Genomic DNA, 21,142 nt, shown 5'->3' with positions numbered 1-21,142 from the left:
GGCCGCCTTGGTGTGTTTCAGTTGCTTGGTTGATGATGATGTCATTTGTTTTGTGGGTGTGGCTTAGATTTCACAGGAAGGGAGCGGGTGTGCTGTGGGAGGAATTCCACTTGAGGGCGCTGTTTGAGTTGGTGGAAAACCAGGTCTGTACCTGTGCAGGTGTGTGATTTGAGGGATTTTTGCCCCCAACAACGTGCGGGGAATGGCCTGGATCGTTGTGTCAAAATTTCAGGACGATCGGTCAAGCGGTTACGGAGAAAAGTGGAACCTGGATTTTCATGATTTTTACATTTTTATATATATAGATGTTCTGTAATGTGTTTTTAATGTTGTACGCTGCCCTGAGATCTTTTGATAAAGGGTGGTATATAAATTGAATAAATAATATAAATAAATAAAAATAACCACCAGGAGGGCAAAAAAGCCCTTGTTCAATGCTACTCTCTGTCACGGTCTGGTCGGCGGGCGTCAGGACCAGAGGCAAGATGGTGGTGAAGAAGCAGGGTCGAAGGCAGAGGCGAAGGTCCACGGGGCACGAAGCAAGGCGAAGGCAAAGCGAGGGTCCAGGAACAAGAAGCAAGGCGAAGGTCCACGGGGCAAGAGCAAGGCGAAGGCGAAGCAAGGGTCCAAGGAGCAAGGCGAAGGATCCAGGAACAAGAAGCAAGGCGAAGGTCCACGGGGCAGGAGCAAGGCGAAGGCGAGGCAGGGGTCCAAGAAGCACGGCAGCAACAAGGCAAGGGTCCAAGGAACAGGAGGCCAGATGCAACCAGGCAGGGATAGCGTTGCTGTGGCAAAGAGCTGAAGGGAAATGCTGGGCTTTTATCCCTCCCAGCTCCTGCCACCAGGTGCAGTGAGATCTCAAGTGGCCTCACCTGGGTGATTACTCCTTGCTTCTCCAGCACAAGCTGAGGACTTCACCTGTGTGGCCATGCCTTGCTTCTCCAGCACAAGTTGAGGCATGCCCCAGTCCTGCAAAGCACTACAGGCCTCAGAGCCTGACTCCTGCCCATACTCCTGACACTCTCTGGACCACTGCAGCACAGTGCGCCCCCCCCCATTCCCATTCCATGGAGCTGGCCCAGAAGGATCCCATGGGCAGTAGTATCAAAAGCCACAGAAAGATCAAGAAGAGGGAGCTAGGTTGTGCTCCCTTTGTCCTGCTCTCTTGCAGAGGTCATCCCTCAATGTAATTTTCCCATTCAGTCGCGCAAATGGGACTGAGAAACTCTCCTGGGGCTCTGCCATCCTCCCTGGGGTTTAGACAGTACTCACACGCCTGTAGACTGCTTCCCAGCTTCCCAGCTGCTGAGGTGGCTCCGTGAGGCATCTTCCAGCGAGTTCAAACTGCACAGTGCCTTTGGAAACTCAGCACATTGCAGGACTCAAGCTGCTTGTAGCTGCTGACTGCAGCTTCCTCCAACAGCATTCCAGTCCTGTCCATAAATCACTCTGGACTCTGGATCTCTTCACTTGCCGCTTCTCACGCACTCACCATAACCTGTTCATAAACTTTAATTAGTTTATGTTGTTGTAATTATAAAGGAGACTTGGACGAAGGCTGCCTCGTACGCTTCCAGCCTTTTGGTCCCCTGTAGCAGAGTTGTGCCGCGGCTGAGAAGCAACAGTGGATCATCAGAGTCGTAAATCAGGACTGCTGGAAAGGCTCTTTAAACTATGAGGTTTTTATTTACATTGGCCCTGGAGACTTAGCAGACATCCTTTCATCTCTGGGCAAAAATGAAACCGACTCAGCACACAGGCATGAGTAATTCAAAACATAGATAAGAGACAAAAGCAAAAAAACCATAGAGCTGAGAGCTAAGAGCTAAGAGCGAGCACATGTAGAAAGAAACTCCTCCTTTTATACAGTCTCGCACATGCCCATATACTCCCAACATGCTCAGTGTCAGAGCGTAACATCCTTTGTACAATTAACTCTTGCATACCAACAGCCCCCCCCCACAAGGTCTGAGGGACAGTGGATTGGCCCCCTGCTGAAAATGTTTGCTGACCCCTGCACTAGCACCTTGTCCACATCACAGACTCTGGCATTGGGTACTTCACCTGCAACTACAGCAACTGCAGAGTCAAGGTCACGCTGAAGCTGTGACATTATCCTCAATGTCTATAGTCACTTGGTCACAGTGGTTCCTCAGATTCTCCAAAGGTCCTTCCCCCACAGTGGGAGCCAATTACTTCTGAACCATCTAAAATAACTTCACTAGTCATCTACCAAAGAATGCAGTGCAAGCCACCCAATGTGCCTTCTTTGCGGTTTGCACTGCCCCGTGGTAGGCATGGTTACGTTCTCCAAGCAGTGTGTAGATGACTTCAGTGCAAGTCTAAATGGCCCTAAATGGCCTCGGCCACGTATACCTGAAGGAGCGTCTCCACCCACATCATTCAGCCCAGACACTGAGGTCCAGCACCAAGGGCCTTCTGGCAGTTCCCTCACTGTGAGAAGTGAAGCTACAGGGAACTAGGCAGCGAGCCTTCTTGGCAGTGGCGCCTGCCCTGTGGAACGGCCTCCCACCAGATGTTAAGGAGATGAATAACTATATAACATTTAGGAAACATCTGAAGGCAACCCTGTATAGGGAAGCTTTTAAGGTTTACTCTTTTACTATGTTTTTATATATGCTAGAAGCCGCCCAGAGTGGCTGGGGCAACCCAGTCAGATGCGTGGGGTACAAATGAAGAAGACGAAGTAGTCTTGAGCCACCTGTGGTCTAGTCTTCATCTGGCTCACTTCATAGCACAAAGCTCACCAGAATACCAAGGAGCCAGTCAGCTCCACAACACTGAAGAGGAGGCTTGGGAGTCATAATGGCAGCTGCCCAGTTCACCATGTCATTCCGTAGTGAAACCAGGGTCACGTTCTTAGAGGCAGGGATGCCTCTGAGGCCCAGTTGCTAAGAATCACAAGTGAGGAGAGCCCTGTTGTGCTCAGGTCCTGCTTGTGGGCTTCCCATGGAGGTATGTGGTTGGCTGCTGTGAAAGCAGGTTGCTGGACTAAAAAAAGGAAAGGGCCCACGACAGTTAAGTCCAGTCGCAAACGACTCTGGGTTTGCGGTGCTCATCTCACTTTACAGGCCGGGGGAGCCAGTGTTTGTCCGCAGACAGTTTTTCCAGGTCATGTGGCCAGCATGACTAAGCCGCCTCTGGTGCAACGGAACACCGAAACCAGAGCAGTGCATAGAAACACCGTTTACCTTCCTGTCAGAGCTGTACCTATTTATCTACTTGCACTTTTTGGCGTGCTTTCGAACTGCTAGGTTGGCAGGAACTGGGACCGAGGAATGGGAGCTCACCCCGTCGCGGGGATTTGAACAGCCGACCTTCTAATCGGCAAGCCCAAGAGGCTCAGTGATTTAGACCACAGTGCCTACATGGGCCCATTTTGTCCTGATCCTGCAGAGCTCTTCTCATGTACTTATAAGCTGCTACTTTATGAGAAAGTGTAATGAAATAGATGCATGTAATTCATTTTGAGTTTATAATGTGTTTATTTTTAGAAGTAAAGCACCAGAAAAATCTGCACAGACCTACTACACACTAAATCTCCTTTTGTTTTGCTCTTTTTCTGTGGTTCATGTATTTCTGGCTTGGATCAAAGATGATGTTCGGCAGAAGCTTAATTCAGGATGGAAGGTCTTTAGATGGAACATCTATTTGTTTTCCAATGACAAAGTATCATGGGCAGCTGCTGTGAATAGATGTCAGGAGGTTAATACCAATCTGGCTTCCATTTCAACCAAGGAAGAGCAGGTGAGCTGAACACATACAAATTAGGAATAATCTTCCACAGGCTAATGGTTTCATTTTTTTATTTTCCCTTTAAACCATTTCTGTACTGCTTAATATATAAAATATCTCTAAATAGGGTAGAGCAGATTAAAAACACAAATATTACAAAAGTATAAAATCAAACCATTGATCATACAACACTAATAAAAATACACTGATATCAGAACTGGAATTTTGGTAACCCTTTATCTCCACTGAACACCTCTTAGTCTAATGACTCTCTCGGGAGTATACCCACCCACCCTGGCTCTCACCCAGGACCCAAACAAACTCACAGGTGACCCCAACATATCTCCCAACAAGGAAGGTCCCCTGAGCCTGCTGGCCTCACCCTGGCCTCTCACTCTAGGGTTTATGGGCAGGAATCAAGGTCTGATGGAGCTTCCTCAGGCTGCCCACTACTGTGTCCCATTGATCAGCTCCACTGTACATATGAGTTTTATTCCTTTTCGGTGCCTACAAAGGTCATCTGCAGCCAGGGATGCCAGACAATTTCAGTTCTCTCCACTTTTGGTGGTGCCTATTTTACACTCTAGGACTCATGAATGGATTGGAACATACATATGCAGACTGGCATGTCTACAACCCATAAGAACATAAGAGGAGCCTGCTGGATCAGGCCAATGGCCCATCTAGTCCAGTATCCTGCTGTCATACTGGCCAAAGAGATGCCTGTGGGAAACCCGCGAGTGGGAACCAAGCACAAAAGCACTCTTCCCCTCCTGCATTCTCCAGCAACTGGCATTCAGAAGCATTGCTACCAATCCACGCAAAGTCTGACAACAAAACATTGCAGCACTTATTGATGGGCTTGAGTAATTTACACTATTACATAATTACGTAAGTTATGTCCTCATTACATTATTCCACTCCATTTGTTGTTGTTTAGTCATTTAGTCGTGTCCGACTCTTCGTGATCCCATGGACCAGAGCACGCCAGGCACTCCTGTCTTCCACTGCCTCCCACAGTTTAGTCAGACTCATGTTGGTAGCTTCGAGAACACTGTCCAACCATCTCGTCCTCTGTCGTCCCCTTCTCCTGGTGCCCTCAATCTTTCCCAACATCAGGCTCTTTTCCAAGGATTCTTCTCTTCTCATGAGGTGGCCAAAGTATTGGAGCCTCAGCTTCACGATCTGTCCTTCCAGTGAGCACTCAGGGCTGATTTCCTTCAGAATGGAGAGGTTTGATCTTCTTGCAGTCCATGGGACTCTCAAGAGTCTTCTCCAGCACCATAATTCATAATTCACACCATTTATTTCAGTGCAAATGAAATGTAAATCTGTTGGGGGAAATGTAATCAAATATATTTTGTTTCCAGATTGAAATAAACAGCAGCAGCAATTACTTATCATATTTGGATTGAATCATGGATATTTTTCAGATCTTTTGTAAGGTTTTTTTGTTACATTTTTGAGATTTTACATTCCTGGGATTTATGCTTATAATTTTGTACTTTGTATGTTTTTATTGTTGTAAGCTGCTTTGAGACCTAGATGGTGAACAGTGGGATTTTTTGGGGGGAAATAACTACCTAATAAATTTTCAAGCTATACATGGGACAAATAAGTAAACAGCAGCAATTTCTGCCCCTGTTTCCAGCAGAATTCTCTAACATTCCTAAACATGACAATTTTGTTTATAGCCCTACATGCCCAGTAAAGACTTTCTGGGTTTTTTTTTATAATTGAAAAAAGCTTTATTTCGTTTTTAAAAAGACATACATAAACGTACAAAAGAAAACAGAACACAAAAATAAAAATACACATAGACATACTAAACCAAAAATAACATCATACTCAAATCATAACTACTGGTCTGCAATTATTCTTTACCTTTATTTACACACGCCTTCTTCCTTTAGTTTCCTTAAAAAAAAAAAAACTCATGTGCCTTTTATATATCTGCCAAGAGATTGGTTTTTTCTATCTGCCTTTTTTGATATTGTTTAAGTGGGCTCCAATTTTCCCCCAAGCTCTCCTCCTTTATACCTTTTGCTCTGCCCGCTCTTATTGATAGATTTTGATACATTATCTTTTCCACCCAATCTTCTTTTTTTGGTATTCTTTCACTTTTCCAATTTGTTGCGACAAGTAGTCTGCCAGCCGCTGTCGCATGCATAACTAAACATCTGTCCTTTGCCTTTGTTTCTTTGCTTAATAAACCTAACAAAAACATTTCAGCCTCTTTTTTGAAAGGATATTTTAAGATTTTTTTCAGTTCATTGTATATATCGTCCCAATTTTTTTTTTTTTTTACATTGCCACCAGATGTGTATTTGTGTTCCCAGTTCTTCTTGGCATCTCCAACATGTGCTACTTACTCCTTTATACATTTTATTAGAAGGGAAGGGAAGATATATTAAAAATTTATATGAATTGATATTAGAATGGGAAACCAAAGACGAACTGACGAAAGATACAATGATCAAATGGGCTAAAGATTTTGGGAGGGATATTACAATTGACAGATGGGAGAATTTGTGGGAAAGGGATCTAAAATATGTAGCAAATTACGATTTAAAAAAAAATTTCCTAAAAATTCAATATAGATGGTATATGACACCCACCAAATTACCAGTAAGGACTTTCTGAGTCTGATTTGTTCTGTTCTGTTGAAGCTCTATGTAGATACAGAAGTTAAGAATCAGAAAGGCACTTTTTGGATTGGCCTCAAGAAGAACCCAAAAAAACCTCGTGGTCTCGGATGGGTTAGTGGTGAAGATGTTAAAGTAACGTGAGTTTATGAACAAAATTTCCTTATCTCCTGCATTGTATTCCTTTTCCTTTTCCTTTTGTTTTTAAACAAGAGCTCCTGGTACTCTTTGAATCTAGAATCCAGCACTGGTTTTGTTTTTCACAAGATATAGTCTTCCATTGTGAACATTTTTAACTTACTGCCCAGTCACATCAGAAACACTCCAAAAGGACACAAACTAATACTTGGTATTTGGAAATGTTTGATAGGGGGCACAGACATTGTTAGACCTGGATACATGGGACCCAGATGCTGAATTCTCAAGTCTCAGTGTCCCAAGTATCAATGAACCCCTGCAGGTCACTCTGAGAACACCATCTATATATATAAAAATGTAAAAATCTTGAAAGTGTCGGCTGAACTTTTCTCCGTAACCGCTTGACTGATCGTCCTGAAATTTTGACACAACGATCCAGGCCACTCCCTGAGCGTTGGTGGAAAAGAAAATCCTTCAAATCTCACACCTGGGTCGATATAAACCTGGTTTTCCACCAAGTCAAACAGCGCCCTCAAGTGGCGGTATTCCCTCAGCTCCTCCTCCTACACCCCCTCCCTCCCCATAGAGTCTACGCTACACCTACAAAATAATGATGTCATCAACCAAGCAACTGAAACCCCCAAGGCGGCCATTACCAGACAACCCACAGAGTCAGGCCAGGGCCAAGGAATGGAGAGACAGGGCGGAGGCCTTGGGTCACATTTAATTACTAGCCCAAGCCAAGACCTCGCCTCTACTTTACAGCCTAAAGACTAGGCCTTGGCTCCATTTTACAGACTAGACCTCAGCTCTACAGCCCTTTAAATATTATCCCGAATGGAGCCCCGGGTGGGAGGTGGGGGGAGGAGGAGCCCAAATAGGTAATGGGCTGACGTGGGGGGGGAGCAACTGTCCAACAACCACCAAAACAGCCATTCCACCCCCAAAGCCAAAGCCCAAAGCCTCTCCTGGCGGCTGCATTAATAAACGTCTGACAGCATTAGGCAGTCGTTCATAATTTCTCCTAACATGCACTTGGGAGCAGAGCGAGGGGTTTTCGCTTTATAATTTAGTGGGCGTTGTGTCACATGCGAGCCTCTGGCGGCCATTTTAAGTAAGGGCAGTAGTGCCCCTTTTAACCTAGGCTTTCTATACTATGACTGATTGCAAGCCTCTGCATCTTTTTTTTAAAAAAAAAAACCATGCACATTCTCTCCCCAGTTTAAGTCCTCAGATATTTGCAGTGCCCAATCTTCCCCCCTCGATTTACAATCCCCTACCTTCCCCTTGCCATTTCCTGGGTTTTTTATGGAACTGAACAACTCGGGTGCTTCATAACGTGCCTTCTGTTGACAGGCCCTTGCAGGGCCAGACAGAGGCCCGGCCCAGGTAGATAAGATAATGTATCCCTGTTTTTAACCCTTTTGTTACTTTTTTCATTTTACTGATTGTGAATATGCAAACCGAGGCCCCCTCTAGATTCAGAGGCCCGCGCCAAGTGGCCCATATGACCCCCCTCCTTCTGTCTGGGCCTGTCTGTTGCTACGGGGCTATGGGGCTTCACTATTTGACCCCCCCTCGGAATTTTTTAAGTAGTTCTCTGCGTCCCAGGGCACATCATCACCCCCCATCCTTAATCTAAATATATAGAAATGTTCAGGCTGCATGTGCAGGGGCCAATGTATGGAGATACAGGGGGGAGGGGACAACATAGGGCTCAGACAAAAGTAAATACTGGGAAATTGAACCCAGAAACTGACAGTTCCTTTCTTCAAGGGTGGGGGCCAAGGTATGGAGATACATGGGGGAGGGCCCAACACTCCCCAGGGACAACAGAAGGCTCAGACAAAAGTGCATGCTGGGAAATATAACCTAGAAGCTGACAGGGGGCAGGATACGTCATGGATCGGGACAGGGTGGGGTGGGGATCACAGGAAAGAACCACAGCAACGCGTGGCCAGGTCAGCTAGTAGAATCATAGAATCTTAGACTTGGAAGGAACCCCGAGGGTCTTCTGGTCCAACCTTCTGCAATGCAGGAATCTCAACTAAAGCATCCATGACAGGTAGTCATTCAACCTCTGCTTAAAAATCTCCAAGGAAGGAGAGTCCACCACCTCTTGAGGGAGGCCTTTCCACTGTCCAACAGCTTTTACTGTCAGAAAGTTCTGACAGTACTTTTTTGGAAACTCATTTTTCTGTGGCTGCTCTTAAGCAGATGAAAGCAGAGTAAACAAAGTCTCTCAAGAGAAAAATAGAAGCTTTGATGGAAAAAATAGATTAAACATGGACAAGATAAAAAAGAACGGTCAATAGAATGAGGAATTAAAGTAAACCAGAGATGATTGAAATGGAAAATGGGATCAGAAATGACATAGAGGATCTAGATGAAACTATGTCAAAACTAGAAGGAACATCTGATGAAATGGAAGAACCCACTATACAAATGTACGGAGAAATGAAGCTATAAATGGAAAGATGGAGAGATATCTGGGTAATCTGACATCAGTGGGATTGAGAAAAAAAGAGTTCTACAAGGACTCAGCTATCCAGCTGAAAATAAAACGTTTTGAATGTGTTGTGAAGTGCAATATACAAATATAACACAAGAGGGAGACTAAGCTATGCAAAATTCAATGTATTTTCCAAAATGTTATTTTAAAGCATTTTCACAGCGTTTTTTTTAATATGTGTGTAGATTCCACCCATTGTAGTGATCCCAGGGGATAAAGTATTAAATCCCTGGCATTCTTTTTTTGGAAAAAGAATGGAAGAAACACAAATGGAAATGGAAGACATAAGACTGGAAAAAACATAGTAAATACAACAGGAAGTGGAAAGTGAAGATACAGAACTGAGTGTGAACTAATGGATATGGAATATTGTCTCAATGTATGTTCATAGCGGACAGACTGTTATACATTCAGAGAGGGAAAGATTTACCCTTATTTAATATGGAGGCATGGTTGCTGAAATTGTCAGAGGCAAAGTTGATACATTTAATTATAGAAAAATTATTGACATTTATAAATATTATTAATCAGGAACCCTTTTGGACTTTTGTGTGAAAAGAAAGTTGAGCATGCAATATTTGGATTTGAAGATTGGAAAAATACCAGTTTATAGAAACTAGAAAAGTTGGGTGTTGTTGTCATGGAACATATATTTTGAATACCATATTTTTTGCTCCATAATATGCACTTTTTTCCTCCCAAAAAAGGGAGGGGAAAAGTCTGTGCGTCCTATGGAGCGAATGCAAGAGCCAGAGCCAGAGCCAGAGCCGCGCGCAGTGGGAATCCTGCTCTTGGGCTGCTTCCTTCCTCCCTTCTCTCTTCCCTCCCTCCCTCTCTTTCTTTCTCTCTTTCACCCCTCCCTCCCTCTCTTTCTCTCTCTCATCCCTTCTTTCTTTCCTTCCTTCCCTCCTTCCTTCCCTCTCTCTTCCCCCCTCACCCCTTCCTTCCTTGTCTCTCTTTCTTTCTCTCTCTCACCCCTCCCTCCCTCCCTTCCCTCCCTCTTCCAACTAGAATAAAATATGGGGGGGCAGGTAAGCCCCACCTCATATACCGTATCAGCCTTTCTCAACCTGTGGGTCCCCAGATGTTGTTGAACTACAACTCCCATCGCCCCTAGCTAGCAAGGCCAGAGCTCAGGGATGATGGGAGTTGTAGTCCAACAACATCTGGGAACCCACAGGTTGAGAACCGCTGCAATTGATCTCAAGACAAAGTGCATGCACACTACCCCGTGTTTCTCCGAAAATAATTCTTTTTTATTATTATTATAACGTTATTGAAATTAAAATAAGTACACAAGCACACAAAAAGATACAAAGAAAACAAACATGAAAAGAAAAAAGAAAAGAAAAGAAAAGAAATAATAGTAATAATGAATCACAGTTCAAATAATAAATAAGTTAAATCATAACATAAAAATTCATATCGAAACTTAAATCACATCAGAAATAAAAGCAAATCTATGTTCAAATGTATAAGTTCAGATGTAAATAAACCCAATTATTAATTCCTATATCTTCTTGTGGTACTTATATTTCGTCAGCAATAAGTTCACAATCTGTAATTTCCTATATACTCAATATATTCATATATGTTCACACTTCACATGTAGACCGACTTCCACTTATCCTTTTCCCGGGTTAACAGCTTCATATCCTTTTGCATTGTTTCTTTTATTGTTCAAATTACACTCTATGCGAGGTGTTAGAAGCAAATCCAAGTTGTTATCATGGGGCACTGCTTTTTGAGGTATTCTCCAAATTTTCTCCAATTTTGGGCCAAATTTTCCCAACTCCCTCCCCTTATTACTTTTGTTAATCTATCCAGTTCTATATATCCTAATAATTTTTCCTGCCATTCTTTAATATTGGGAGTTTCTTCCTTTTTCCAATATTGTGCCAATAGAATTCTTGCGGCTGCTGTCGCATATAAGCATAAATTTTTATCTTGTTTTTTAATATCCTCCCCTAACATTCCTAATAGGAAAAATTATGGACTTTTTAAAATATTATTTTTACATATCTTTTTCAATTCCTTCAATATTGCATTCCAAAATACTTTAACTTTATCACAGTGCCACCATATGTGTACAAATGTCCCTACCTCTCTCTTACATCTCCAACAGAGATTGTCTTTTGTTCTATACATTTTATTTATTTTTACTGGCGTGAGGTACCACTTGTAAAACATTTTAACCATGTTTTCCTTAATCGCCTCTGACGCCGTAAATCTCCACAAATTCTTCCAAAGCTTTTCCCAGCACTCCATTTGGATGGGTTTCCCCAGATCTATCACCCATTTGGTCATCGTCTCCTTTACAGTTTCATCCTTTAATTCCCATTCCAATAACACCTTGTACATCTTGTTTATGATTTTCCGGTCCCCTTGCAATAGATTAATTTCTAATAGGGTGGGTTCAATCTGGAAGCCCTTTTTAGAGTAATCCTCCTTAAATCTACTATTTATTTGGTGGTACTGCAACCACCCTGATAAATATTGTTTTATTTCTTCATATTTTTTGAGTCCAAATTTACCTTCCTTTTCTTCCAATAGGTCTGCGTACCTCCCCCATTTTCCATCTGAATTTACCTTCTTAATTGTGATTATTTCAATTGGCGATGCCCATTTCTGCATTTTTGGTTCCAGCAATCGTCTATAACATTCCCAGGTCTTTAAAAGGGATTTTTTGATTAGATGATTGTTGAACCCTTTGTGTATTCTTACCTTCCCGTCCACTAAATAGGCATGCCAGCTAAATTTGTTATCAATTCCTTCAAGGTCTAATAGTTCGTGATTTTTTAGGGTAATCCAGTCCTTCAACCATAAAAAACTTGCCGCATCATGATACAGTTTGAGATTCGGCAAGGCTAGTCCCCCTCTTTCTTTTGAATCTGTTAATAATTTGTACTTTATTCTAGCTACTTTGTTACTCCAAATAAATTTTATCAAATCAGTCTTCCATTGTTTGAAGATACTATTCCCCGTGCCCAATATCGGTAGCATCTGAAACAAGAAAAGCATTCGCGGCAAGACGTTCATTTTTACTGCAGCCACTTTACCTAATAATGTCAAATTTAATTTATTCCAATTTTCCAAATCCCTCTTTACTTCTTTCCAAACCTTTGTATAATTATCTTTTACCAAATTATTTGTGTTGTTTGTTATCCATATTCCCAGATATTTAGTTTTCTTTACCACCTCTAAACCTGTTATTTCTTTAATTGCCTGTTTTCCTCTTTTGACATATTCTTGGTTAACAAATTTGTCTTTTTCATATTTATATCAAATCCTGCTAAATCACCAAATTCTCTAATTTTCTCAATGGTTCTTGGGATGCTTTCAAATGGGTCTTCCACAGTAACTATGACGTCGTCCGCAAACGCTTTAACCTTGTGTATGTCTTTTCCAATTTTTATGCCCTTTATCTTAGTTTCTTCCCTTAGGATTTTCAATAAAAATTCCAAACATAAAATGAATAATAATGGGGATAGCGGACACCCTTGCCTGGTCCCTCTCTGTATTTGGATTCCTCCTGTTATCTCACTATTTATTATTAATTTAGCACTCTGTGATTTATAAATTGCCCCTATTCCTTTTATGACTTTCTCTCCAAATCCTAAAGTTGTAATGCAGCTCTTCATAAAGGTCCATGAAATTTTGTCAAAAGCTTTCTCCGCATCCAGCATCAAAAATGCTACCTTTTTGTTAAACCTCAAACCTAAATGCTCTAAGATGTTAATGATATTCCTGATGTTGTTATACATAAATCTGTTTGGGAGAAATCCTGCTTGATCTTTGTTTATCATGTTGTTCAAAACTTTTTTTCATTCTGTTGGCTATTAGATCTGCAAAAATTTTATAATCATTATTTAATAATGAAATAGGGTGAACCATGGGCGTAGGCAGGGGGGGCAGGAGGGGGCAGCTGCCCCCCCCTAGAAGCAAAAAAATTAATGTATTTTACAGACCATAACCAGCACTTTTCCCCTCCAAAAACTGAAGTGGAAAAGGCTTTGCTTTAGCAAGAGCAGCTAAGTCTCCGCTTGCTCGGGGGGGGGGGGACACAGCAGTAACAAAAACACATCAAATAAATAAAGCAAAGTGGCTACCAGTAGTTAAGCAGTTAAGACAATGGAGCATATATCCCCAGGCAAGATTTGATAGTTGACCATTTCACCCTATTGTTCTTAAGTGGGACTTGTTAATGAGCATTCAGGAGCATTAAGAGTTCTATTGGCGATTTAATGAGGGTGCAGACTCAGAGGATTCAATTTGACTAAGGTGGCTCTGCAAGGCTAAAAGGAAGTGAATAAGAAAGGGGGGGCTGTAGCTTTGACAGACACAGTGATGTTTATAAAAAGCATTGGTGTTCCAGTCTGCCCCTCCTCCTGCATCTGTATACTGTAAATCAGGGGTGGCCACCTCCCAAGAGACTCTGATCTACTCAGAGTTTAAAACTGGGGGTGATCTACCCCCTTTTGGGGGGTTCAGGTCAAAGCTGTTGAGTTTTTTTTAAAAGGAAGGGAAGCCCTGTTTTGGGGGGTTTAGGTCAAACTTGTTGAGCTTCTTTTAGGAGGGAGGGAGGCCCATTTTTGTTTAGGGCTTCAGGTCATAGTTCATTTTTTTTGAGGGAGGAGGAAAATTTTGGGTGAGCTTTTTTTAGGGGTGCCAGTGACCTACCAGTGATCTACCACAGACATCCAGTGATCTACTGGTAGATCACAATCTACCTGTTGGACGTGCCTGCTGTAAATCAAGCAGAGAGAAAGCTGCTTACAAGGCTCCTGTACATGCAGAGTTCCAGCATCACAGCGTCACCCAGAGGCACCCACAAATATGAGTTATCCCTCTCTCTATTTCTTCCTTCCTTCCCTCCCTCTTCCATCCTTAATAAAATACGGGGGGGGGCAGATAAGCCCCACATAGAAAGCCCATCAACATGGGGGGATGACTCTTTCAAATACGGTATTTACCAGTAATTGGGGGGGGGGAGGCACCTAGGCCTCTAGGAGTTGGCTGCTATGCCTAGGAGTAGGACAATTCAAGAAAGCAGAACGATGCATATGGTATGGTAATATATCAATAGAATCGTAGAATTGTAGTCGGAAGGGACCACAAGGGTCATCTAGTCCAACCCGCTGCAATGCAGGATTTTTTTCCTAAGGTGGGGCTTGAACCATGGTTGAAATATTATGCTGATATGCAGCAACGCCTCGGAGCTGTCGTAGCTGCGGCCATGCCTTGCCCCGCCCTCGCCCGCCCTTCCACCCCCTCTCGCCTGCCCGACCCTCCTGTCCTCTTGCTGCAGAGTTCCAGCATCACAGCGTCATGAAGAGACACCCACAAATATGAGTTATCTCTCTATTTCTTCCTTCCTTCCCTCCCTCTTCCATCCTTAATAAAATACGGGAGGGCAGATAAGCCCCACATAGAAAGCCCATCAACATGGGGGGATGACTCTTTCAAATACGGTATTTACCAGTAATTGGGGGGGGGCACCTAGGCCTCTAGGAGTTGGATGCTATGCCTAGGAGTAGGACAATTCAAGAAAGAAGAATGATGCATATGCTATGGTAATATATCAATAGAATCATAGAATTGTAGTCAGAAGGGACCACAAGGGTCATCTAGTCCAACCCCCTGCAATGCAGGATTTTTTTCCTAAGGTGGGGCTTGAACCATGGTTGAAATATTATGCTGATATGCAGCAACGCCTCGGAGCCGTCGTGGCTGCGGCCGTGTCTTGTCTCGCCCTCGCCCGCCCTGCCACCCCCTCTCGCCTGCCCGACCCTCCCGTCCTCTCCAGCCAAGCAGGGTAGCCGCCAACGCTACCAGCCCCAGAAGCACAAGGTGGCCGCTGCTGCCACCGCCACGATGTCATCAGGCCCGTTGGCCCTTTAGCCCCGCCCACTTTGTGGCCCCTCCCCTTCTGTGCCTTGGCCCCGCCCCTGAACGACCATGGCTTGCCCCCCCCTAGTTTTGATCCTGGCTACGCCCTTGGGGTGAACATTTTGTATCTGGTTTTTATCCGAATTCTGCTTTGGGATGAGTGCTATGTACGCTTCCTCCCATGTTTTGGGGATTATTCCTCTTTCTAAAATTTCATTCATTAATCTATGTAAGGGTTCAATCAATACGTTTACAATTTTTTTATAAAACATCGCCGAAATTCCGTCTGTCCCTGGTGATTTCCCGGGTTTCATTCTTTTGATTGTTTCCTGTATCTCATCCTTTGTTATCGGTTCATTTAGGAATTTCACTTTCCCCTCATCAATTTTTGGTATGTCAGTTTTCTTAATATAATCCACAATTTTGGTTTGATTTGGCTTCTCTTCCTTATATAGATTAGCATAATATTGTACAAAGTGTCTTGCAATTTCTTTGGGGTCTTCTATTATTCTACCCTCCTTTATTATTTTATCTATCATCCTTTCTTTTTGTTTGTTTTTAAGCTGCCAGGCTAAATATTTTCCTGCCTTGTTAGAATGTTCAAAACTTTTTTGTTTCAGGTATCTTATTCTCTTTTCTATTTCATCATCTAAAATCTCCGAAAATAATTCATCGTCTTATATTTATTTTTCCTCAAAAAAAAACCACACTATGGCTTATTTTCAGGGGATGTCTTGGTTTTTTTCCCTCCTCCTGCCGCAGCGGGTATTGCTGCTGCGCCTATCACTATGTCTTATTTTCGGGGTATGGCTTATATTCATTGAATGCTTAAAAATCCTGCTATGGCTTATTTTATGACTACGTCTTAAAATAGGAGAAACAGGGTATATGAATGACAATGCCCATCAACATGGGGGGGGGACTTCCTCAAAGATTTAATGGGGGGGCAAAGGCACCTAGGCCTCTAGGAGTTGGCTGCTATGCCTATGACAATTCAAGAAAGCAAAAAAAAAATTTGTTTTCCTCCTCTAAAAACTAGGTGCATCCTTGGTCAGGTGCGTCTTATGGAGCGAAAAATATGGAAATTCATTTTATGTAACTGACAGAGAATCAGAAGCACATTTTCTTTTTTCTTATTTTGTTGTATAAAAAACCAATACAAATTTACTGCAAACTGGGGAGGGTCAAAAATGCCACAGAAGACAGATTCAGAATTCAAAATAATTTTAAGAGATTGGAAAACTGGGACCAAACTAACAAAATGAATTTTCATAGGGACAAATATAAGGCTCTACACATAGCTAAGAAAAACCAGATGCACAAATGTAAGGTGGGGGATTCCTGGCTTACCAGTAGTATGTACATAGGAGACGGATCTAGGGATCTTGGTGGACCAGAAGCTTCACATGAGTCAACAGTATGATGCAGCAGCAAAAGAAACTAACTCTCTTCTAGGATGCACCAACAGAACTATGGTGTCCAAATCAAGGAAAATAATAGCTCCATTCTATTCTGCCTTGGTTACACGCAACTGGAGTATTGTGTCCAGTTCTGGGCACCAGAATTTAAGAAGGATGTTGACAAGCTGGAACATGTGCAGAGGGTAGCAATCAAGATGTCTGGAAACCAAACCTTATGAGGAACAGCTGAGGAACCTGGGTGTGTTACGCCTGGTAAAGAGGAGGAGGAGAGGACATATGATAGCCTTCTTCAACATCATATGGTGGTGGACTCCCCTTCCTTGGAGGTTTTTAAGCAGGGGATGGCTGACTCTCTGTAATAGATGCTTTAGTAGAGATTTTAGTAGAGATTTCTGCATTGCAGGATATTGGACTAAATTACCCCTGGGGTCAATTCCAACTCTAGAATGCTATGATTCACTGGATTTATTTCCTTTCCAGACATGGGACATCTCCTTTTCCATCAGAAGTCCCTGACATCCCTGACAGGGAGGCTGCCTTCTCTGTGGCGCCAGCCTAAGTTATTGGCAATCACCCAGGACTTCTTGGAAGACCCAATAGTATTTTTGGCTTCACCTCCTACATGAGGGCAGACTGGCAGCCCTCTTTTTGTGTTTATCTATTTAACTCATGGCCAGTGGAAGTGATGATATTCCAGCTGAACTATTTAAAATTAAAAGACAATGCTGTTAAGGTGCTACACTCAATACGCCAGCAAGTTTGGAAGTTTGGAAAAAGTTTGCAAGTTTGGAAAGCTCAGCAGTGGCCAGAGGATTGGATAAGATCAGTCTACATCCCAATCCCAAAGAAGGGCAGTGCCAAAGAATGCTCCAACTACCGCACTATATTCTATATTCTACCAACTATATCCTATATTCTACCAACTATATTCCCTGCAGCCAAAGATGGAGAAGCTCTATACAGTCAGCAAAAACAAGACCTGGAGCTGACTGTAACTCAGATCATCAGCTTCTTATAGCAAGAAAGTAGGAAAAACAATCTGAATCAAATCCCTTATGAATACACAGTGGAAGTGAGGAACAGGTTTAAGGATTTAGATTTGGTGGACAGAGTGCCTGAAGAACTATGGATGGAGACTCGTAACATTATACAGGAGGCAGCAACGAAAACCATCCCAAGGAAAAGGAAATGCAAGAAAGCAAAATGGCTGTCCAATGAGGCCTTACAAATAGCGGAGGAGAGGAGGCAAGCAAAATGCAAGGGAGATAGGGAAAGATACAGGAAACTGAATGCAGATTTCAAAAAAATAGCAAGGAGAGACAAGAGGGTCTTCTTAAATGAGCAATGCAAAGAAATAGAGGAAAACAATAGAATGGGGAAAACCAGAGATCTGTTCAAGAAAATTGGAGATATGAAAGGAACATTTCGTACAAAGATTACCATAATAAAGGACAAAAGTGGTAAGGACCTAACAGAAGCAGAAGACATCAAGAAGAGGTGGCAAGAATACACAGAGGAATTATACCAGAAAGACATGGAGGTTTCGTACACCCCAGGTAGTGTGGTTGCTGACCTTGAGCCAGACATCTTGGAGAGTGAAGTCAAATGGGCCTTAGAAAGCACTGCTAATAACAAGGCCAGTGGAAGTGATGATATTCCAGCTGAACTATTTAAAATTTTAAAAGATGATGCTGTTAAGGTGCTACACTCAATATGCCAGCAAATTTGGAAAACTCAGCAATGGCCAGAGGATTGGAGAAGATCAGTCTACATCCCAATTCCAAAGAAGGGCAGTGCCAAAGAATGCTCCAACTACCGCACAATTGCGCTCATTTCACACGCTAGCAAGGTTATGCTTAGAATTCTACAAGGCAGGCTTAGGCAGTATGTGGACCGAGAACTCCCAGAAGTGCAAGCTGGATTTCGAAAGGGCAGAGGAACCAGAGACCAAATAGCAAACATGCGCTGGATTATGGAGAAAGCTAGAGAGTTCCAGAAAAACGTCTACTTCTGCTTCATTGACTATGCAAAAGCCTTTGACTGTGTCGACCACAGCAAACTATGGCAAGTTCTTAAAGAAATGGGAGTGCCTGATCACCTCATCTGTCTCCTGAGAAATCTCTATGTGGGACAAGAAGCTACAGTTAGAACTGGATATGGAACAACTGATTGGTTCAAAATTGGGAAAGGAGTACGACAAGGTAGTTTATTGTCTCCCTGCTTATTTAACTTATATGCAGAATTCATCATGCGAAAGGCTGGACTAGATGAAACCCAAGCCGGAATTAAGATTGCCGGAAGAAATATCAACAACCTCAGATATGCAGATGACACAACGTTGATGGCAGAAAGTGAGGAGGAATTAAAGAACCTTTTAATGAGGGTGAAAGAGGAGAGTGCAAAATATGGTCTGAAGCTCAACATAAAAAAAAACCCTAAGATCATGGCCACTGGTCCCATCACCTCCTGGCAAATAGAAGGGGAAGAAATGGAGGCAGTGAGAGATTTTACTTTCTTGGGCTCCTTAATCACTGCAGATGGTGACAGCAGTCACGAAATTAAAAGACGCCTGCTTCTTGGGAGAAAAGCAATGACAAACCTAGACAGCATATTAAAAAGCAGAGACATCACCTTGCTGACAAAGGTCCGTATAGTTAAAGCTATGGTTTTCCCAGTAGTGATGTATGGAAGTGAGAGCTGGACCATAAAGAAGGCTGATTGCCGAAGAATGGATGCTTTTGAATTATGGTGCTGGAGGAGACTCTTGAGAGTCCCATGGACTGCAAGAAGATCAAACCTATCCATTCTGAAGGAAATCAGGCCTGAGTGCTCACTGGTAGGACAGATCGTGAAGCTGAGGCTCCAATACTTTGGCCACCTCATGAGAAGAGAAAACTCCCTGGAAAAGACCCTGGTGTTGGGAAAGATTGAGGGCACTAGGAGAAGGGGACGACAGAAGACGAGATGGTGGGACAGTGTTCTCGAAGCTACGGACATGAGTTTGACCAAACTGCTGGAGGCAGTGGAAGACAGGAGTGCCTGGCGTGCTATGGTCCATGGGGTCACGAAGAGTCGGACATGACTAAACAACTAAACAACAACAACAACATTATAAATATTCAGAATATCCCATTTTCCAATCCCTGCAAGGTTATTCTAAACACAACCAGGTTTTTGCTCCCAGACCTTGTTTTCCTATATATTCATTTAGACACTCCCATTGTTTTTTAATTTTGATTTTAGATTTTTGATGGATTTTGTCTGTCAATTTTGCCAATTCTAAATATTCACATAATTTATCAATACACTCTCCTTTCATTGGAATATTTATGAGACTCCAATACTTTGAGACTCCAATACTACCTGAGACTCCAATACTTTGGCCACCTCATGAGAAGAGAAGACTCCCTGGAAAAAACCCTGATGTTGGGAAAGATGGAGGGCACAAGGAGAAGGGGACAACAGAGGACGAGATGGCTGGACAGTGTTCTTGAAGCTACGAACATGAGTTTGACCAAACTGTGGGAGGCAGTGGAAGACAGGAGTGCCTGGCATGCTCTGGTCCATGGGGTCACGAAGAATCGGACACGACCAAATGACTAAACAACAGCAACATACCGGTATGTTGGAAGCGGTTCAGAGTGGCTGGGTGGGGTACAAATATAACAACAACAGTAGTAGTAATAAAATAAAAAAATTCCTTCAGTAGCACCTTAAAGACCAACTAAGTTTATATTTTGGTATGAGCTTTCGTGTGCATGCACACTTCTTCAGATACACGTAGTAGTAATAATAATTGTAATTGTTATTCCAATGTGGGTTCAGGCCTGGCAACAGGATTGAGTCAGCTGAGCAAGACAGGAGGAGTGTGACCTTGTGGACAATGTATTACAGTGGTTCTGATTCTACTTTTGGGAATGATTTGAGAAAAGAAACCAACCTTTGAACATAAATATAAATCACAAATATAAAAGAGGGTGTGTTGTTTCTTTTTAATGTTTATATTATGCTGGAAGGTAGAGATGAATTAAGCACTCTTCCTGGACTAATTAGTACTGCCTCTTCTTTTCAGATATTGGGATAGCTCCACACGCCAGCCAGATGCCGAAACAGGTGAAGACTGTGTTTTAGTTGAAAAGGTGTGTCCACTGCTAAGTTGCTGGCATGACTATCCTTGCTTTTTGCAAACAAATTATGTTTGTAAGAAGTCACCTGATCCGAAGTTTATGGGAGCCATGCCTTAAGATGAATGGAACAGGATTCAACCATCCCTAGAGAAAAGCAGTCAGATAACACTGGATACAATAAAATTAAGAACAGTTCCATCAGTTGAAATAAATTGAAAATGCGCACCAACAGTTATTTCCTGTATTTTGTACAAGGCATGAAACAATTACTGCAACATCACAGGTTAACATCCCCCAGATTCAAGCAAAATAGTCTCTCTCTAACTTCCAATGGTTTCAAGGCAGGAAAACATTTTGCATAGGCTGGACCTACCGGGCACATGAAAATCTCTGTCATAAGAACATTAGAAGATTCCTGCTAGGCCAAACAATCTTGTCCAAAATTCTGTCTTCACAGTGACCATTCAGATGCCTCATTTAGAAGCCCACCAGCAGGACCTGTCTGATCCTCAAGAGAGATGCATCACCCTGGGAGGGAGTTAGATCCTAGGGAGAATACTAGTGCTCCTCTCTTTCCCCTCGTATGTCACCTAGACACGTTGCACCCCCTTCACCCACACCTCCTGTGCCAGTTTTGCCTCCAATCCTGACCCC

General features: G+C 42.8%; 2 protein-coding genes across 12 annotated transcripts in view; one reads left to right on the top strand and one right to left on the bottom strand.

Annotated features, from left to right (window-relative positions):
* LOC118075297 (uncharacterized) overlaps positions 1–1,611 on the bottom strand; it is a 49,464-nt gene extending 47,853 nt beyond the window's left edge. For 3 of the 7 annotated variants that reach the window (XM_088660691.1, XM_088660689.1, XM_088660686.1), the window contains exon 1: positions 1,273–1,325. Coding sequence is in view for 2 of the 7 variants with exons in the window: in XM_088660683.1 (XP_088516809.1) it covers positions 1,273–1,327 (55 nt within the window). In the remaining 5 variants the exon portion in view is untranslated. Of the gene's footprint in view, positions 1–1,272 lie in introns of all 7 variants that reach the window. The other 4 variants (XM_088660683.1, XM_088660690.1, XM_088660684.1 and 1 more) reach the window with 3 other exon arrangements.
* Positions 1–20,719, top strand: part of LOC118081859 (lithostathine-1-alpha-like) — a 33,118-nt gene extending 12,399 nt beyond the window's left edge. For 3 of the 5 annotated variants that reach the window (XM_088660692.1, XM_088660693.1, XM_035108404.3), the window contains 3 exons: positions 3,617–3,768; positions 6,426–6,541; positions 20,434–20,719. In XM_088660692.1, coding sequence (XP_088516818.1) covers positions 3,617–3,768; positions 6,426–6,541; positions 20,434–20,605 — 440 coding nt within the window. In that variant the 3' untranslated portion in view covers positions 20,606–20,719. The remainder of the gene's footprint in view (positions 1–3,616; positions 3,769–6,425; positions 6,542–20,433) is intronic. The other 2 variants (XM_060278320.2, XM_060278321.2) reach the window with 2 other exon arrangements.
* Positions 20,720–21,142: the final 423 nt, after the last annotated feature.

Source organism: Zootoca vivipara, chromosome Z1, assembly GCF_965207765.1.
Source record: "Zootoca vivipara chromosome Z1, rZooViv2.hap1.1, whole genome shotgun sequence".
Classification (NCBI taxonomy): Eukaryota; Metazoa; Chordata; class Lepidosauria; order Squamata; family Lacertidae; genus Zootoca; species Zootoca vivipara.
This window is presented reverse-complemented; position numbering and strand designations above follow the sequence as displayed.